Below are 17,210 nucleotides of genomic sequence, written 5' to 3'. Positions count from 1 at the left end.
AAACAAAATTTTCCTGTGTAAAGAAGCCAGATACTTCTAGAGTGTCTTTCTACAAAGGGTCTACATTTCCTTTCATCTCCTTATAGTATGCAGACACTGTGAGGACCAGCATACTATTCTTTAGCTAATGAAAGGACAATATGAGTTATTTTCAAACACACACACACACACACGCACATACATACACACACACACACACACACACAACAGCAGCAGCAACATTAAGAGAGAACGATTAGGAAATCACCTGTATCCTAGATCCAGAGTACTTTGATTCACTATTAGGGATATTAATCTAAAGGGAATAATCATCTATTGTTTTAGTCATGTCAGCCTGCATTGGAGAATCCAGAAGCATAAATCTATTACCAGACCATCTGCTTATTCCTCAAGTTAGTGTTGAGAAATGAATCACTGATATCACATAGAAAAATCTTGCTTTTTTTTTTTAACAAATGATAATGCTGAAAATTACACTTACAATTTTGATGAAAGCTGAGCTTGACAAAATAAAGTCTGAATCTCGATTCAAACTATTACCAAATCAATTTCCATTTATGTCATTGACACAAGTGCCTTCATCACTACCCATCTTTTATTTGAGTATGTAAGTTTTGAAATGAGTGTGAAAATCCTTTAAAGACAAAACATGACAGTGCAATGCAGCTACTTACATTTCAGCTCACATGGCAACCACCCAAATTTGAGACAATGATTTTATAGATGGTCATAAACTATCATGTCAGAGACAATTTCCTTGAGATATTTACATTGAATGAATGTAAAGCCATTTGTGAATTTTTTTTTGTTATAAACAACCTTAGGTATTGATAGTCATTGATAAAGGCAAGAACATTCACTGTCTGAATACTGCAGAGTCAGTTTATGATAATATGATTAGTTACACTAATAATGCTGCTTAGGCACTATCTGGCTAATTACAATATTATAAATATTAATGTCACAGTCTTTCTGTTTGATTGCCACTCATGGAGTCATTCATCATGACATTTTCCTGGAACCCACATTGTAAGATTTTGTTTCTTTCCTCCTTTTCTTTTTTCATTACTGGACTTGCAATCATACACATTACTCTTGAAGAAGGTTTTTTTTTTTTTTTTTTTTTTTTTGCTATCTGTTAGGAGAGGGAAAGTGATATTTTCTGCTAAAGCTAGCCAAATATAAGTCAATTATATGATGTTTCTCTTATTCTTTCTGAGTCCCTAACCCAGTCATCCAAGGCAGAGTACCCAGGGCTTTTGTTTTCCATTCTTTTTCATGTGACCTGCTTCAAGTTAAGATTCATTTGAATTATTAAATGCTTCCTTAAAGAATCTTTTTATACTGCCTCTCTTTTTTTAAAGTTAATTATTGATGTAGTGACAAGCTGAAAAGACTAAGAATTATAATTTTTTCCTCCCTTCACTGAGGGCTCAAGAAATGTCTTCTGACAATGGTTGTCTATTTAGAATAATACAAAGGAAATACAAAGGCAAAATGCTGAATGTTGTTTTAGCAGAGTTGCTAAAATCACTGTATTATAGAAAATGTAAATGTAGTGTATATTTCTTGGAAAATAGCGGTTAGTGAGAAAGTTGGGACATAACCTTTTGAGCCCAGATTTAACAACACAGTAGAAGGAGTTACAAAAGATACTGATTAGATTTTAATTTTAAAAACTTCCTTACATTATTCAAGACTACAGTGATTTGATTGTCTTGAAAACAGAAAGGTTAATTTCCAGAAAGCATAAAGAAATCTCCAGACTCCCACTGTAAAGAATGCCAGTCATCACCACAGTAAGCCAGAATTTGGAGGCACTTTACACTGCAAACTTCAGTCTTTTCCTTTTATATAATTTTGTGTTGTATTGGTTTTATAAAAAGGTAACTCACAGACCCATCATACGCCTGTAATCAAGTCTCCTTCAGAAAGAGTACACTGAGGAAATCACATCCACCAGCCACTGTGTTTCCTTTGTTAGTGAGAATGTGAGATGGTAAATAAGATCTGAAATAGAAACTGACCCAGGCTGAATTCTCAGGAATAACACAGGAGATTTAAGCACATACCTTGTCCATGAGTTCAGCTATACGTGGAACTGGTTTCCCTTTCTGGTGACTCACAGTAGCTGGACTCTGTCCATCCCAGTCTTGTAGTTCTTCAATGCTTTTCAGATAAAGCAGGGCTTTGAGGCCAGTGCAGTAGTCTTCAATCACAGTGAAATCCTGATTCTGAATGGCACTGCATACCTAGAAAAGATGGAGCAGTCAACCAAGTGTCAAACCAAGAGATAATTCTCCAAACAAATTCACTTTCATTTGATTCAACAAATATTTATTTTATGTCCCAGGCACTGTTTGAGGCATGATGGATCAGTTGCTGTCTGGAGGTGGGGGTGGTGGGGAGGAATGGACCGAAAAGGAACACAAGGAAACTTCCAGGGACAATGAACATTTTCATAAACTTGCAATGGTAATGGTGTTACAGGTATATACAAGTTCCAAAATTTATTAAGTTGCATACTTTAAATAATTATATGTCAGGCTCAAGGAGTCAAATTTGGCATAAAATAAAGGACAATTTAAATTCTCATTGTCCCTCCATTGGGATGTGCTGCCTGCAGGCAGTTCTCATGTCTGAAGGTGGTCAAACTGAGGCTGGACTGCTGTTCATTCATTTAACTTGACCATCACTTACCCCTGACTCTGTCTCCCTCCTCATCTGCTATTGTTCTCCTTGTTGTCAACTATGATCCAGTCACCCAAGTCTTTCCTCTCTTCCTCAAACAAAAAAAAAAACAAAAAAAAAAAACAAAAAAACCCCAAAAAACCCAAAGCCGTAGTATTTCCTTGCCTTAGGATCTTTTCACAAGGCCTTCCCACTAGCTAGAAGGACTTTCTTTTCCACACATGGCTAACTACCAACCATTCCTCAGGTCCATGGTAAATGCCCCTTCCTCAAGGAGGTCTCCAGGAGCCCAGAATAGATTATGGCCTTCTTTTAATCAGACATTTTTAACTTCTAATTATTGCATGATTATTTAGTTGACAACTTACTTCCCAATTAGACCAAAGTTTCAGAAGGGAAGAACTGCATTTATTTTGGTCACTATATTATCCCCAGTGACTAGGACAGTGTTTGTCAGTTAGTCTGCTGTCCACAAATATATGATGAGAGAATAATGATGATATGGTTTGGCTGTGTTCCCACCCAAATCTCATCTTCAAGTGTAGTTCCCACAATCCCCACGTGCAGTAGGAGGGACCTGGTGGGGGTAACTGAATCACGGGAGTGGTTATCTCCATGCTGTTCTCATGATGGTGAGTGAGCTCTCACACAATCTGATGGTTTTATAAGGGGCTTTTCTGCTTTTGCTTGGCACTTCTCCTTCCTGCCACCATGTGATGAAGGATATGCCTGCTTCCCCTTCTGCTATGATTGTTAAGTTTCCTGAGGCATCCCCAGAAATGTTGAACTGTGAGTCAATCAAACCTCTTTCCTTTATAAATTACCCAGTCTCAGGTATATCTTTTTTTTTTTTTTGGCGTCTCATCCTGTCACCAGGCTGGAATGCAGCGGTGTGATCTTGGCTCACTGCAACCTCCATCTCCTGGGTTCAAGCGATTCTCCTGCCTCAGCCTCTTGAGTAGCTAGGATGACAGGCACACACCACCACGTCCAGCTAATTTTTGTATTTTTAGTAGAGACGGGGTTTCACCATGCTGGCCAGGATGGTCTTAATCTCTTGACTCTGTGATCCACCTGCCTCAGCCTCCCAAAGTGCTGGGATTACAGGCGTGACCCACTATGCCTGGCCTCAGGTATACCTTTATTAGCAGCATGAGAATGGACTATTACAAATGATTAAACAGAAAAGAAAACTAAAATAAAAAATTCTGGAGTTAAGGAAGTGTGAATCAGATAAATTAATGTTCTTGCACTAAAAAACCCCTGGGGATTCTGTGATTGTGGCTGGGATTTAAGTTAAAGCTTGAAGAATGTGGATTTAGATAACTGCTTCTTGGTTGATTATTTCCAAAGGTATCCCTCCAATTATGATATCACATGTAGACTCCAGAGATTCATTCACAACTTCTCCTGTAGAACCTCATCATCAACATGGCCCAACATCACATCAAATTCAAAATTTACAACATGGATTCAACATCCTTCCTAATTTATATTTCAAATTCAACCAATGAAGCAACCATTAAAACAAAACTGAGCAAAGAAAAACTCATTTTTATCCTATTTTCCCAGGCATTGAATATCTGGTATATACCAGGGTGTCTGGCAATGGTAGCCAACAAAGAAAAATCATGTCATGCATGAATGAAAATGAAGGAAATGCAAGAAAACAGAACAATAAGATTCTATTTCAAAGACTCTTAAAGCCTTTTGGGTCTTTGATTAAATACATTTTATCGTAAGCCTCGTGCCTAGCATGCTACCTGATACCTCACTGTTGTTAGGTTGGTTGAGAGAATTTATCGAAAACATACTAGGAGGTATACATACTAGGAAGTATATATATATGTGTGTGTGTGTGTGTGTGTGTGTGTGTGTATATATATATATGCCCAGGAGTTCTCAGCAAGGAGTGGTAAGTGATTCCATGATATGTACCTTAAAAAAAAAAGGCCAAGTATGAAATTCTGGAATGCTAGCACTTAAAAGGAAGGTTAAGGAAGATGATTGTGAGGGACACCAAGCAGAAGAGATCCAAGAGAGTTAAGTCAGGTGCTGCAGATGCAGAAAGCACAGGAATATCAGAGCTTAAAGTGATGACTGGATGTAGCACTCGGCAATATACCAGATAACGTCTACCTTTATAGGAGAGATCTGCAATGGAGTAGAAGCCGGTTTATTTTGGTGGACTGAGGAATGGATGAGGGATGATGAACTAAAGATATGCAGCCAGGTCACGTTTATAAGAAGTTTGGCTCCTGTAAGAGGAAGAGGCAAGCTGGGGGTATAGGTTACAGGGTTTTGCATTTTGCTTTTTACTTTTATTTCTGAGATAGAGACTTGCTCTGTCACCCAGGCTGGAGTGCAGTGATGCAATCATAGCTCAGTGTAGCCTCAACCTCCTGAGCTCAAGCAATCCTCTCACCTCAGCTTCCCGAGTAGCTAGGACTACAGGCACACACCACCATGCTTGGGTAACTTTTCTGGTATTTACTTACTTATTTAATGTTTTTTTCTTATAGAGATGATGTTTTGCCATATTGCCCAGGCTGTTCTCAAACTCCTGAGCTCAAGCAATCCGCCCACCTGGTCTCCCCCAAATGCTGGGATTACAGGCGTGAACCTCCATGCTTGGCCCACATTTTATTTTTTTAAAGAATGAAAATAATTATGTTTTAAGGATATACAGTTATTTTACATTTCAGAATAGGATAGATTGATTTCTGTGTATGAGATTTCTGTCAAAATTGGCTGAATGACTATGTGATAACAATGAAACAATGCAATATCTAACATGATGTGGGCTCTTCTTATGGGCCAGGCACTTTGTTAGCACTTTTAAATATATTATCTTCTTTAGTCCTCAAGATAACCCTAAAAGATAGGTTTAATTTTCAGCCCCATTTTACAGATGAGGAAACTGAGTCTTAGGAAAGTTAAATGACTTGCTCCGTGGTTAGAAAGTGGTGGCACCAGAATTCCTGACCATACAATACAATATGACCTAGATAACAGAGGAGCAACTTTTAATATAACTACGAATACCTTTCTACACCTATTGCATGGACCAAACACATATGTTTTTAAAAATTTAATCAGGTTATCTTCAACTGAAATATAGCTCTGGTTTTGAAAAATCCATGCTTTTAGAAAAAAATTGTCAGTGTTTTCAATTTACCTTCTTACTTGTACAGTATGAGTAAGAATAACAACAAGCCAAAACCAAAATGCAGAAACAAAAACCCCTTCATTTTCTATTCTCAAGTGCTGCATGTTAGTACAATGTAGAAAAGAGTATAGAATAACTACTAAATATGAACAAGAACATTTTCTTGGAAGCCTATTTACATTAGGAAAAAAGGCTGTTTCTCAGGAGGAACAATTTGAACATTAATTAGGCCTGTTGTAACTTTCTTAGAGTTGGTGGTAGTTTTTTTTCTCACAACAATGATAAGGAACATCATTATCATTTCCTCCACAGGGGTATTTTTTTTCTTTTGACTATAAAAGTCAACTGATGCTTTACTTAATCCTCTTTGCTCACTCTGAGATCCTATTTTTTGTAGTATATGCTGATGGGGATACTTTACTATAGTCTTAAAATAGTTCACCATGTGAACATAAGAAATCAGACTTTGAAAATCACATAATATCATGTACTTTACGGGATTTTCATGATTATTGTAAAATCTTGCTGCTAAAAGGAATCTAGAAATACTCTGCAAGGGATGAACAGTAAAGTATAATCTAAATCATCCCTGATGTTTCCAGGAAGAAGATACAAAAGCTATGAATTCTCTCATCCTCAAACATGGCACAATTTGTATACAGTAGATTCAGCCAAGGAGTGGAGTGATCAAAATGTAGACTTGGTGTCTTTTAACTGTAGAAGAACATGGGAGGACCCAAGGCTAAGAAAACTCCCTTTTTCCCACCCACCTGTAGGCTCTTTATCATACAGTGTTAGTGTTCCACATAATTGGGAGTTATACTGAGAATGTGAACTGAACGCAAAACCTGAAAAGGGGGGAGAGACTACAAGATACTTAGTGAGCAAGACTGGGATATTGTGCAATGCTGGAAGCCCTAGAATCCACCATGAGACACAAGTGCTAGAGGAGACCACTTCAGATATACTTAATCACATGGCAAATGTCACACCATTTACGTACCTTTCTGACATGAGTAGTTTAATTTTTACTTCCAGTAAGATTAAACCTACTAATTTGCCTGATAGAATTACTGCAAGTAGGAACTTTGCACATTGGTATGTTCTTTAAAAATTTTATTGTACATACAAATCAGGTGGGGATCTTTTTAAAATGCAGATTGTGGTTCTGTAGCTTTGGAGTGGGATCCTTGAGTGAGATCCTGCATTGGCCAAATTTTCAGGGGATGCTGCTGCTGCTGCTGCTGGACCACACTTAGAACAGCAAAGTCTTAAGCACTGGCAGGGGTGAATCTCATCTCAACTGAAATGCTGACTGCCAAAAAAAAAAAATTCTTCTAAACAAATAGGTTTCTTCTTAATTTTTACTATTAGATTATATCAACATTTTCCTAGCCTTTTAAAGAATGCACTACTTATAATAAGAAGTCATGTTTGAAGAAACAAGAATAATTTGCTGATTAAATAGTAATAAGACTAAAAATAAATCTTAAGATGCAAGTGCACCATTGAGAATAGCTTTGCCCATGGATTTGATCTCAGGAAATGGAATTACTCAGAAAGATGCCTTGTCCTTGCCTAACCTTTATACTCCATTGAGGGCCTTATCTCTATCTCAAAGGTAAACGGTTTCTGTTAAAACTCCAAACATGTAGCTGCTATGTCTAAATGGGTGTATTTTATATGACATCTCTTAATTGTTTGTTTAACAGCTCTGATTAGGACTCTTAATAGCTGTTAACATGTTTGCTTCGTATAATTTGTAAGTTCTTTATGGTGAAGGCTGGTTTATCTTTCTTCACAGCAGGGCATCAGGTGCCATTATAAGGATCGTTGCCACCATTAATTATTTCTATAAGTGTGAATATCCCTATAGTGAGCTATTTTAAAGAGAGGCCCCTAGATTCTCAGCAGGACCAGCCCTATGCAGGAGCTGAGTAGGTGGTGGCCCCCTGTGCAGTGTGATTTGATGTGTGCCATAAAGTGCCTAATAGTCTCCTCCAGGGGTCTGACACAATGCCCTGAATTTTTACTTTAGGTGCAGGCGCATTTAATCGAGGCCCGCCTGTGCAGAGCAACTGTACAAATACCTGGATGGTGACAGAGGGTTGTCGGGAACTATTCTTTTCTCATTATTTCTCATAAAATGAGATTAGCTAGATTATCAGTAAATTACCTATTTACGGAGATTTACGTCTTCCAAATCTTCTTTACATACATTATTTCTTTCAGTACTCAAAATAAACCTGACTTAGGCAGGAGAGGGAGTAATATTCTTACTTGAAAAATGGAAAGAGCTTGGACTTGAAGTCCTGTTTCTTAAAGTCACATCTTGTGGTTTCTATGCCATATTAAGTTAAGAGGCTGAGAGAATGCACACAGAAGTCAAACAGAACTGAGTTCCAATTACATCTTAGCTGCGTAATCATGAGCATTTTTTTTCACTTAAAAATGGAGATTAAATACTTAGCACATAGGAAACTAAAAGGCAACATACTTAAATGCTTAAAATAGTAGCTTGTACTCAGCTAGATTGGCACCAAAATTAAATTTCATAATATGAATAAATCATTAGGGCATAAATTAGGCAGGATATAATTTTTTTAATGTAATAAGTTTTTGGTCAAGTGTTGCAGAGGAAGACCACAGACCTTATTTTTTTTTTGCATTAAATAATGATCTCAAAAAAAAAAAAAAAGCTTTGGTTTTGTTGTCAGAAGACTCAGATCTGAGACCCAACTCTGTCATCTGGCAGCTGTGTAACTAGGGCTAGTCATTTAGCTTGTTGAGTTTCCTCTCCCTCCTTTAAATCTGAAAAAGGAGGATGATAACATCTTATTGTTGTGAAGATTAAATTATATCATGAAGGTGGAAAGTCCTGTGGAAATTATAAAGCTTAGACAGAACGGTACTAAACCTCATAGGTATTGTAGAATTTCAGGTAGTCTAGAATTTCAAGTGCCTGGCAGAGGTCAAAATGGGAAATTTTGCCTGTTAAAAAGAAGCTAACTTCATCTGAAAAGTAAAAGAAATTTACAAAGAAGCTATCAAATAAAATCTAAATTAGATTCAAAATATTTATCCCAGGTAAATAATCTGGCAAAGAACAGTTCTACAAAAGTAGGAACACCCTGAGACTGGCACATGTTTTTGTGTAATCAAACAGCACATTTTTCAAATGCTATTTTAAAATATAACAAAGTTTAAAAATAGAGATCTTGATCTATTAAACACACCTCAGATAAACCCATGACCATAATTATCCCTTTTTACTTCTTATCACATAGGTGGACAAACTACACTTTAGGACTTAGAAATATGTGCCTTCAGGTTATATGAAAGTAAAATATATGTTTACAATTTAAGTCTAAAGTTGTCTCAAAGTTACTGTAAATTCATTAGTAAAAGTTCTATTGGAGAATTACTACATTTAAGCAAAAATGGAAATTCTTCTGCAATGGTTATCACATTATAAATTGCATTAATAAATGAGTTGTATGTATCTGGAAGAGGTTTAAGAAGCCTCCCATGAATGTGGTTCATATATGAAACATTGAATAAGAAGGGTTGTTCATCCAATTCTTAAAGCTTTTTCAGGAAAAAGAAGATTATATTATCTCTTCTTACTAACCTACTTTGATAAGCACATATTTTGTTTAAATATATTTTGTTTAAACTATGCAAAACATCTGCAATATTTTATATAGCACTTTATAGTTTTCAAAGCATGCTGTCAAAATGAAATATCTATAGAATAATTTACAGTTTTCAAAGCATGGTGACAAACAAGATTAAAGGGAATTTAGCCTTTTTTTCAGACCAGCCTCCTCATTTCAGAGATTAGGAGTCCAGAATGGCTAAATGATCTGTCCATGGTACACAGCTAGTTGGAGGCAGTACTGGCAGACCTGCCTGGTTTGAAGCTCTTTCTGCTACAACACTGCCTGTCAATGTCATCGTACTTATTCCATACATCAGTTCTAAGAGAAAGAGAAGGTGCTATGAATTGTTTAGTAAGTGAGGAAACTGAAACCAAACATTGAATGCAATGCCCAAAATCAAGATTAGTAGCTGGGAGGGCCAACGTAAGACTCAGAATTTCTGACCTCCACAGAGCTTCTTAACTTTTCTTTGTATTATTATTTCCATAAATTTCAAAGTCTTAAATGAGATGAAAGTCTTACATATATAAACAAGCATATATTTATAATTTTCATAAAAAGAAGCAAAGTGATTTCATATTTATTATTATGACAAAAATCCACAGGTTTTTTAACATTTAAGGTTTTAATATTTGGATGACCCACTTAAAACGTCCTGTGTTAAATGGAAACTAAATTTCTGCTGTCTTCAGATGGAAATTCAGTTTCTAATTCTATCTGTCCACACTCACTGGTTAAAAACATCAGATTTTCTGAAGGCATGGAATCAATAATTACTCATGGAATTGAGTTCTGACCAGTACTGACAAACAGATGTAGGAAACTACATTGTACTTTAAAAATTGGTGTACAATACATATAGATAAAATAAGAATTCAGAATAACAATATGCCCCTATAAGCTTTTGGTACTACATAAACATGGCATTCCTTACTAGAACTCATGAATAAAACACCAAAATTATAATTTTATAAAAATATAGGTTAAAAGACAGCCCCTGGAGATACATAGTAAATAGGGAACTAGATGGGGATATATTTGTATATTCACATATAACCACAAATCTTAGTTGTTCTATCATATTAGTTTCCATTTGTTGGAGCTGTACAACATCAAAGTCATGATGTCCCTATATATTGCATTTAGCAGTAATGTAACGGACTACGTGAAGAAATCAAAGTGAGAGTTTCTAAGTAGTTTCCTGGCAATTGAGACAGCAGGCTCTTTCATCTGCTCTGTAACTGTGGCAGTGCATTGATTTAAACTCCTTCTGAGATCTCAAATGCTTTTATATTCTTAGGTCTCTCAAGCAGCTTTTTTTTTTTTTTTTTTTCCAAAGTGATAAAATTCTAGCATTCAGCAGAATACCATCTTGTTTCCCCCAAAAAGAGAGGGCTTATTTCAGCTTTGCTACGAAACTGTACAGGATCACTAAGTAAAATAGCTGTCCAAATGTCATTCTACTAAGAAATCTGGCTTTGAGTTCAGTTGTCTATGTTCTGACCACAGCAAATAGGATTGGGAAAAAAAGAACAACAAACGAATAGCCCCAGAGATGTTGTTTTTCAAAAGTTCCGTTCAGAAAAGTTGCCTAAATGGATAAGTAGTTCTGCTTATTAAATACTTTCAAAGTTGTTTTTAATTGCCACTCATTGATCAGTCCAAATGGTATAGGAGTCATTTATTTTGTAAATCATATATTTCTTCTCAGTACATTACTTATCCTCTTAAATGATACATTCTCTGATAAATTTTAAGTATATAAATTTCCCCCTATTCTTCCAATTAAGAAGGAACATTATGGAGCTTGAAAGTCTATTTTTCAGTGTCACTCTGTGGTCATTCTTTAATTAATTTCTTAACCCAAGATCAGCTAAAGACAGACTGAAGAGAATAAAACGTTTTCAAGGTATATTATACTGAGATCCAAACCACATTTTGCTAGCCGGAATATAATCATCAATTCTCCAAGTATTTTCTCAAAGGCAGCATAGGTGATGGGCCACCCACTCGACTACTATTCAGAAGAGCATTTGTGAGACTGAGCTTCTCTGTTGCACTTTGTTGATGACACAACTTCACTGAAGATGGCCTGGGCTGATTAGTCAAAGGGCTGTGCCCTGCAGGCGAGACTGCCCCTGCCCCCTTCCTTGTATCTGTCCTTTACAAAGTGAGCTCCAACTGGACTCAGATCTCAATAATGACTGCAACCAATAATAATAAGAACCATACAGAGACACAGCACCTCTGTCTGCCTTTTATGCGACACTAGAGATAAAATGGGTGAGCCAGGTACAACATGTAGGGCCAAAGAATGGTGATTACTGTTCTGTCTCTTCAAAGATATTGCTGTTGATGGGTCTGCTTCCCAACGGGCATAAATACAAGACTCAAAAGACTGAGGTAACAACTGGAGTCTTCTATACACCAGGATCCTATGCAGTCCATTCTTTGGTTAGGAAGTGTGGCTGCAGTTTGAGGAAGCTTGGCTACTGCGCTTCAGAGGCAGTAGGATTTTTCTACTAACATGGTTTCTCACCATCAGGCTTTGGTGCTGCATGAATTACCACAGCAATTTTCAATTACTCCGCAGTAACACAGGTGGTGGTGTAAGGGTTTGCATGGAGCACTGTGCATGCTCAGCACCTCTCATGATAAAAGTGGGGCAAGAAAAGGAAACTAAACATCCAAACAATAGCTGTCAGATGACTCAAATCCTTAATTTTAGGCAATCTTTCTTTTTCAACAGAGTCAACACAGCTGGGAAAACTTGATTTATCGTATCATTTACTAAAATACCACACAGAGTTTGATCACAGAGGAGAAGAAGTCATAATGCCTAGAGAGAAAATACCTATAGGGGAAAATTAACGCGTGGAATTTTTTTCTGAACCCTGAAGATGGATGAAGGTTATGTGGTCACTCAATAACTAAGCAGACATTCACATTCCAAGAAAGAACAATTCGCATACAATGAGAGACATTTGTTAACATGAAAATAACATCTCAAATAGCCCTGACTACCTCTTAAAGCATTCACAATTCAGTAGTTGGTGTGACGGTTAATCTATAATTGGTAAAAACACAAATTTGTGAGAGAGTATAATTTGGCTATTATCAGTGAGTCAACAATTTTGACTCAGTTGCCAATGTATTCTGGGATACAAAAGTTAGAGTTCAGTTGATTAAGAGTGAATAAACTATGTAAGAGTTAAGCGCTATAGGAAAAACAAAACAACCTTACCAATGTTGAAGTTAATATATGGTAAACACAGTGCATATTTATGGGAGGGCAAGAGAAGCAAAGCAATAAGGTTTGCATTTGTTAAAAGGAACTTTTAAAAATATTAAACTCATTTTTAATCCCTTTATCGTACATATGGAAAAATAAAAGCTCACAAAGTTTGTGGTTTTGCAGAAAGACGAGGAAAATAAATTGTATGCTAGTATTTTTTTGGCTTTTTGTTTTAATGAAGACCAAGAACCTAAAACTAAAATGCCTGGTCTTCAGCTACAAAAGATGAATCTACCGGAACATGGTTACAGACCAACAAATGCAATGCCCAAAGAAGTAGTTTTATTTATGTCTTCTCACTAAAAGGGCACATATTTTATGATTTGCAACTATGACAACCAGAAGAAAGATTACAAACACCAGTAAAAGTTCTAGAATGAGGGTTTTAGAAGGATGCTTAGAGATGAGCATATAATTTACCATTCAAACTGTGACACTTGAGAGTAAATGGGCAACTATTAATGAAAATACCAGGAGCAGCAGTATAAACTGGGATTGTCCTGTACCACTAGGACTTGTGATTTTCTTACTTAGAGGGTTTTGTTCTTTCTGCCTTTGTATTGGAGGGAGACTTTCACTTATCCTTCTGGAATGCATTCCAACATGCTCTGTCACTTTTGGTTTAGTTTAACATTCTGGTCTTTCAGACACTTATGCAGGCCTCAGAGCATTAACATTGGATCTAATTCACAAGGCTTTTATTACTTAGGTGGGGATTTGGAATCTTGGAAACCTGACTTGATCCAATAACAGGACCCAACTTGATCCTGTTATTGATCCAGATAATCTTAGATGTAAGCGTCCCTTTTGGCCTCCAACTGAAAAAAAAAAAATAATAGCCTTTGCTTTTTAGTACACTTTTAGATTTACAGAATAATTGGGCAGATAGTACATAGAGTTTCATATGCACACACCACCCCCACACTCGGCACCGTCCCCATTATTAATATCTTGCATTAGATGGTACATCTGTTACAGTTAAAGCACCAGTATCGATATGTTATTATTAAAGATCATAGTTTATATTAAGATTCACTCTTTACATTGTACCTTTCTATGATTTTTGACAAATGTATAATGACATGTATCGTCATTAGAGTTTTATACAGAATAGCTTCACTGCCCTAAAAATCTACTATGCTGTACGTATTCATCCCTCTCACCGTCACCTCCCCCATCCCCTGGCAACTACTGATCTTTTTTTCTGTCTTCATAGTTTTGCCTTTTCCAATATGCCATATAATTGAAATCATATATATGTAGCCTTTTCAGATTGACTTCTTTCACTTAGCAATATGCATTTAAGGTTGCTCCAGGTTGTTCTGCAGCAACAGAATCCATTCACCCACAGTTTTTTCAACTTTAGTAAGAACTTCATATCTTTTAAAATATAAAATCATTTTTCTATATAGCCAAAATAATATTTTCACAGTTAATAAAATAAATAATTCCTTAGTGTAATATGATATCCATAGTACAATTTCCATAATATTTTTATAGCTAGTTTATCCAAGCCTGGGTTCAATCCAGGACTGAATGCTGCATCCAGTTGCTCTGTCCCTCGTTTCCTTTTATCTGGCACAGCCCCTTTTTCATTGCACCAGCCTGTTGTAGAAACCCTACTGCTGGGGTCTGGCTGCTTTGCAACAGTGTTCTTTACATTTCTTTTCTCTATTGATAGCTTGCATCTCCTGTAAACTTGTACTTGTCTTGAATCTTGCTGAACTCTCACACAATGTGTTCACGGGAATTGGGTCCTCAAAGGGCATCTTGAACGCTTAATGGGAACGGGGTGGCAGGGAATGAATGGTGAATATTGCCTGTGATCATAGGCTTGCTCCGCTGTCCCACTAGACTTCAGTTTAACTGTTTATGATAAAGGATACAACTCAGGAACAGCCAAATAGAAAAGATGCATAGGGCAAGGTATGAGGGAGGGGTATGGAGGCTCCACATCTTCTCCAGACACTCCTCGGAGGGTCTTTCTGCCTAAAAAAAAACAAATTCAAAGGGGACAGGAGTGGCAAGGAGCTACTCAAAATCCATATCCTTTAAGGGTGGAAAAGTTTGGTGTATTTTAGCAAACTTAATATTCTGTCCTTTTGTAACTTATTTCTTTATGCTTTACCCAAATTACCTTATGATTACAGCATTTTGGAATTTACTTAGGTTATTTATTATGTTTTAAACCCTGTTCAAAATATGTCTACATGTAGCACCACAATTAAACTCACAATAGCAACTTGGATAAGTATTATTATTTTCTTCAGTTAGCAGATGGGTAAATATGGGGTCAGAAATTAAAGGCTTTGATTAAGATCACACAGCTACTAAATGGCAGTACAAAGATAAAAATTCTGGCTCAGTTTGCCCACAGAATCCTTCCTTGTAACCATAGTGCAATCCTGCTTTCTGTTTTGACCACTACTACAAAGGTAACTGGCTTTCATGTGAAAACAGGGAGATTATATGTGTGTGTGTGTGTATATGTATGTATGCTTACAATGCATATGTGTATACATGTTTATATGTTTATGTTAATGTACATGTTTATATATGTATGTTTATGTATACACATACATACACACACGCATATATACACACAATATTGCATATATGTATATACAATATATGTACCTATATTTATACATAGACACACTATATATACATATATACCTATGTGTATGTAGCATAGATTTCTTATAAGTATTATATCAAATAAAACATAAATAATTATCTACTTCAGTGCCTAAATACATGTACAATAGGTATCATCATTGGATCTCATTCACCAGATTTCAGAGACATAGCAAAAAGGGCAGAGACTATATTTCTTTTTTTTTTTTTTTTTTTTTTTTTTTTTTTTTTTTTTTTTTTGAGACGGAGTCTCGCTCTGTCGCCCAGGCTGGAGTGCAGTGGCCGGATCTCAGCTCACTACAAGCTCCGCCTCCCGGGTTCACGCCATTCTCCCGCCTCAGCCTCCGAGTAGCTGGGACTACAGGCGCCCGCCACCGCGCCCGGCTAGTTTTTTGTATTTTTAGTAGAGACGGGGTTTCACCGTGTTAGCCAGGAGGGTCTCGATCTCCTGACCTCGTGATCCGCCCACCTCGGCCTCCCAAAGTGCTGGGATTACAGGCTTGAGCCACCGCGCCCGGCCGAGACTATATTTCTTTTGGTTACCATTGTACACTCAGTACTTACCACATAAAGATCTTTGCCTGGCATATGACTTATTCAATGAATGAATACATGAAGGAAAACACAAATATTGTAATAGTATCAGTCAGTGACAAACACAATTCCCTTTCACTCCCTGTCAAGAATACATTTTTCTCTTTAATTATACAAATATATCATAATTAAGAATTCACACCAATCCACAACAGAATACTTTTTCTCAACTTCTGCTGCATTCTGTATCACTCATTGTACCATTTATACATTAATTTCTTTGCATTATTACTTAACTATTCTTTGGATATGCCAATGTATTTCAAGGATGCAAAGAAGTAGCTCTACTTCTTCAGCATTCTTCTTGATATTAAAAGTACTATTTGTCACAGACAAAATGGACAAGGCCTGTATATAGATTTTTGCTTCTCTGGTGTTCCCAGTCTGGATACCTGAATCTTAACAGCAATTGTCATTTGATTATGTTTTCTCTTCTGATAGTTCCCTGTAACACTAACTGAAGGAATGTTTAATTAAGAATCCTATAAAGATCTCATTTAACAATGACTGAATTCATACCATCAAATCCAATATATACAGTGTTCTAATTTCACACATATATGTTAAAGCAATCTGGATCCTAACTATAATACAGGACAGATAAAACAGAGCCCGGAGAGGCTAGGGAAAATGTCCTTCATCTTGTTTTGTGTCTGGACTCTCTTATCTAATTTTTTTGGGTTTCTGCATCACACACCAAGAGGTCAGTCCAGTATTCTTGGGGCAGGATCAGTATTTTTATTTTAAAGAATTCCCTCTCTATCTTTAATTATTTCAAGTTTATATTTTAAATTTAAAGTTCAATACTTCATCATATTACTTTGAAATAGTTCAAAGTAAATGATCAAATGTATTACTGAGAAAATTTGTACAAATATTATTGACATTGTAAATGATTTGCTCCCTCTAATATAGGTCCTGCAAAACCACTGCACACGTCAAGCAAAGGCCTTCTCTCTGTTTGCTGGGAATGGAGCCAGGAGTGTTTAATAGATTATTCTGAATTATTACTAGAAGACAGAAATTTTGTTATTTTCCCCTTTCCTTTCTTTCTTTCTTCCTCCCTCCCTTCCTTCCTTTTTCTTTTTCCTTCTTTTTTCTTTTCTTTGATACAGGGCCTCACTCTGTTGCCTAGGCTGAGTGCAGTGGCATGATCATAGCT

At 36.5% G+C, this 17,210-nt stretch overlaps 1 protein-coding gene across 5 annotated transcripts in view; it reads right to left on the bottom strand.

Annotated features, from left to right (window-relative positions):
- DPYD (dihydropyrimidine dehydrogenase) overlaps positions 1-17,210 on the bottom strand; it is an 881,134-nt gene that overhangs the window by 128,936 nt on the left and 734,988 nt on the right. For all 5 annotated transcript variants that reach the window (XM_033199100.1, XM_033199098.1, XM_033199103.1 and 2 more), the window contains one exon: positions 2,073-2,252. In XM_033199100.1, the coding sequence (XP_033054991.1) occupies positions 2,073-2,252 (180 nt within the window). The remainder of the gene's footprint in view (positions 1-2,072; positions 2,253-17,210) is intronic.

The sequence above is a fragment of the Trachypithecus francoisi genome, unplaced genomic scaffold (genome assembly GCF_009764315.1).
Source record: "Trachypithecus francoisi isolate TF-2019V2 unplaced genomic scaffold, Tfra_2.0 Lachesis_group5, whole genome shotgun sequence".
NCBI classification, from domain to species: Eukaryota; Metazoa; Chordata; class Mammalia; order Primates; family Cercopithecidae; genus Trachypithecus; species Trachypithecus francoisi.
The sequence above is the reverse complement of the archived record's forward strand: the minus strand, read 5'-3'. Positions and strand labels throughout refer to the sequence as shown.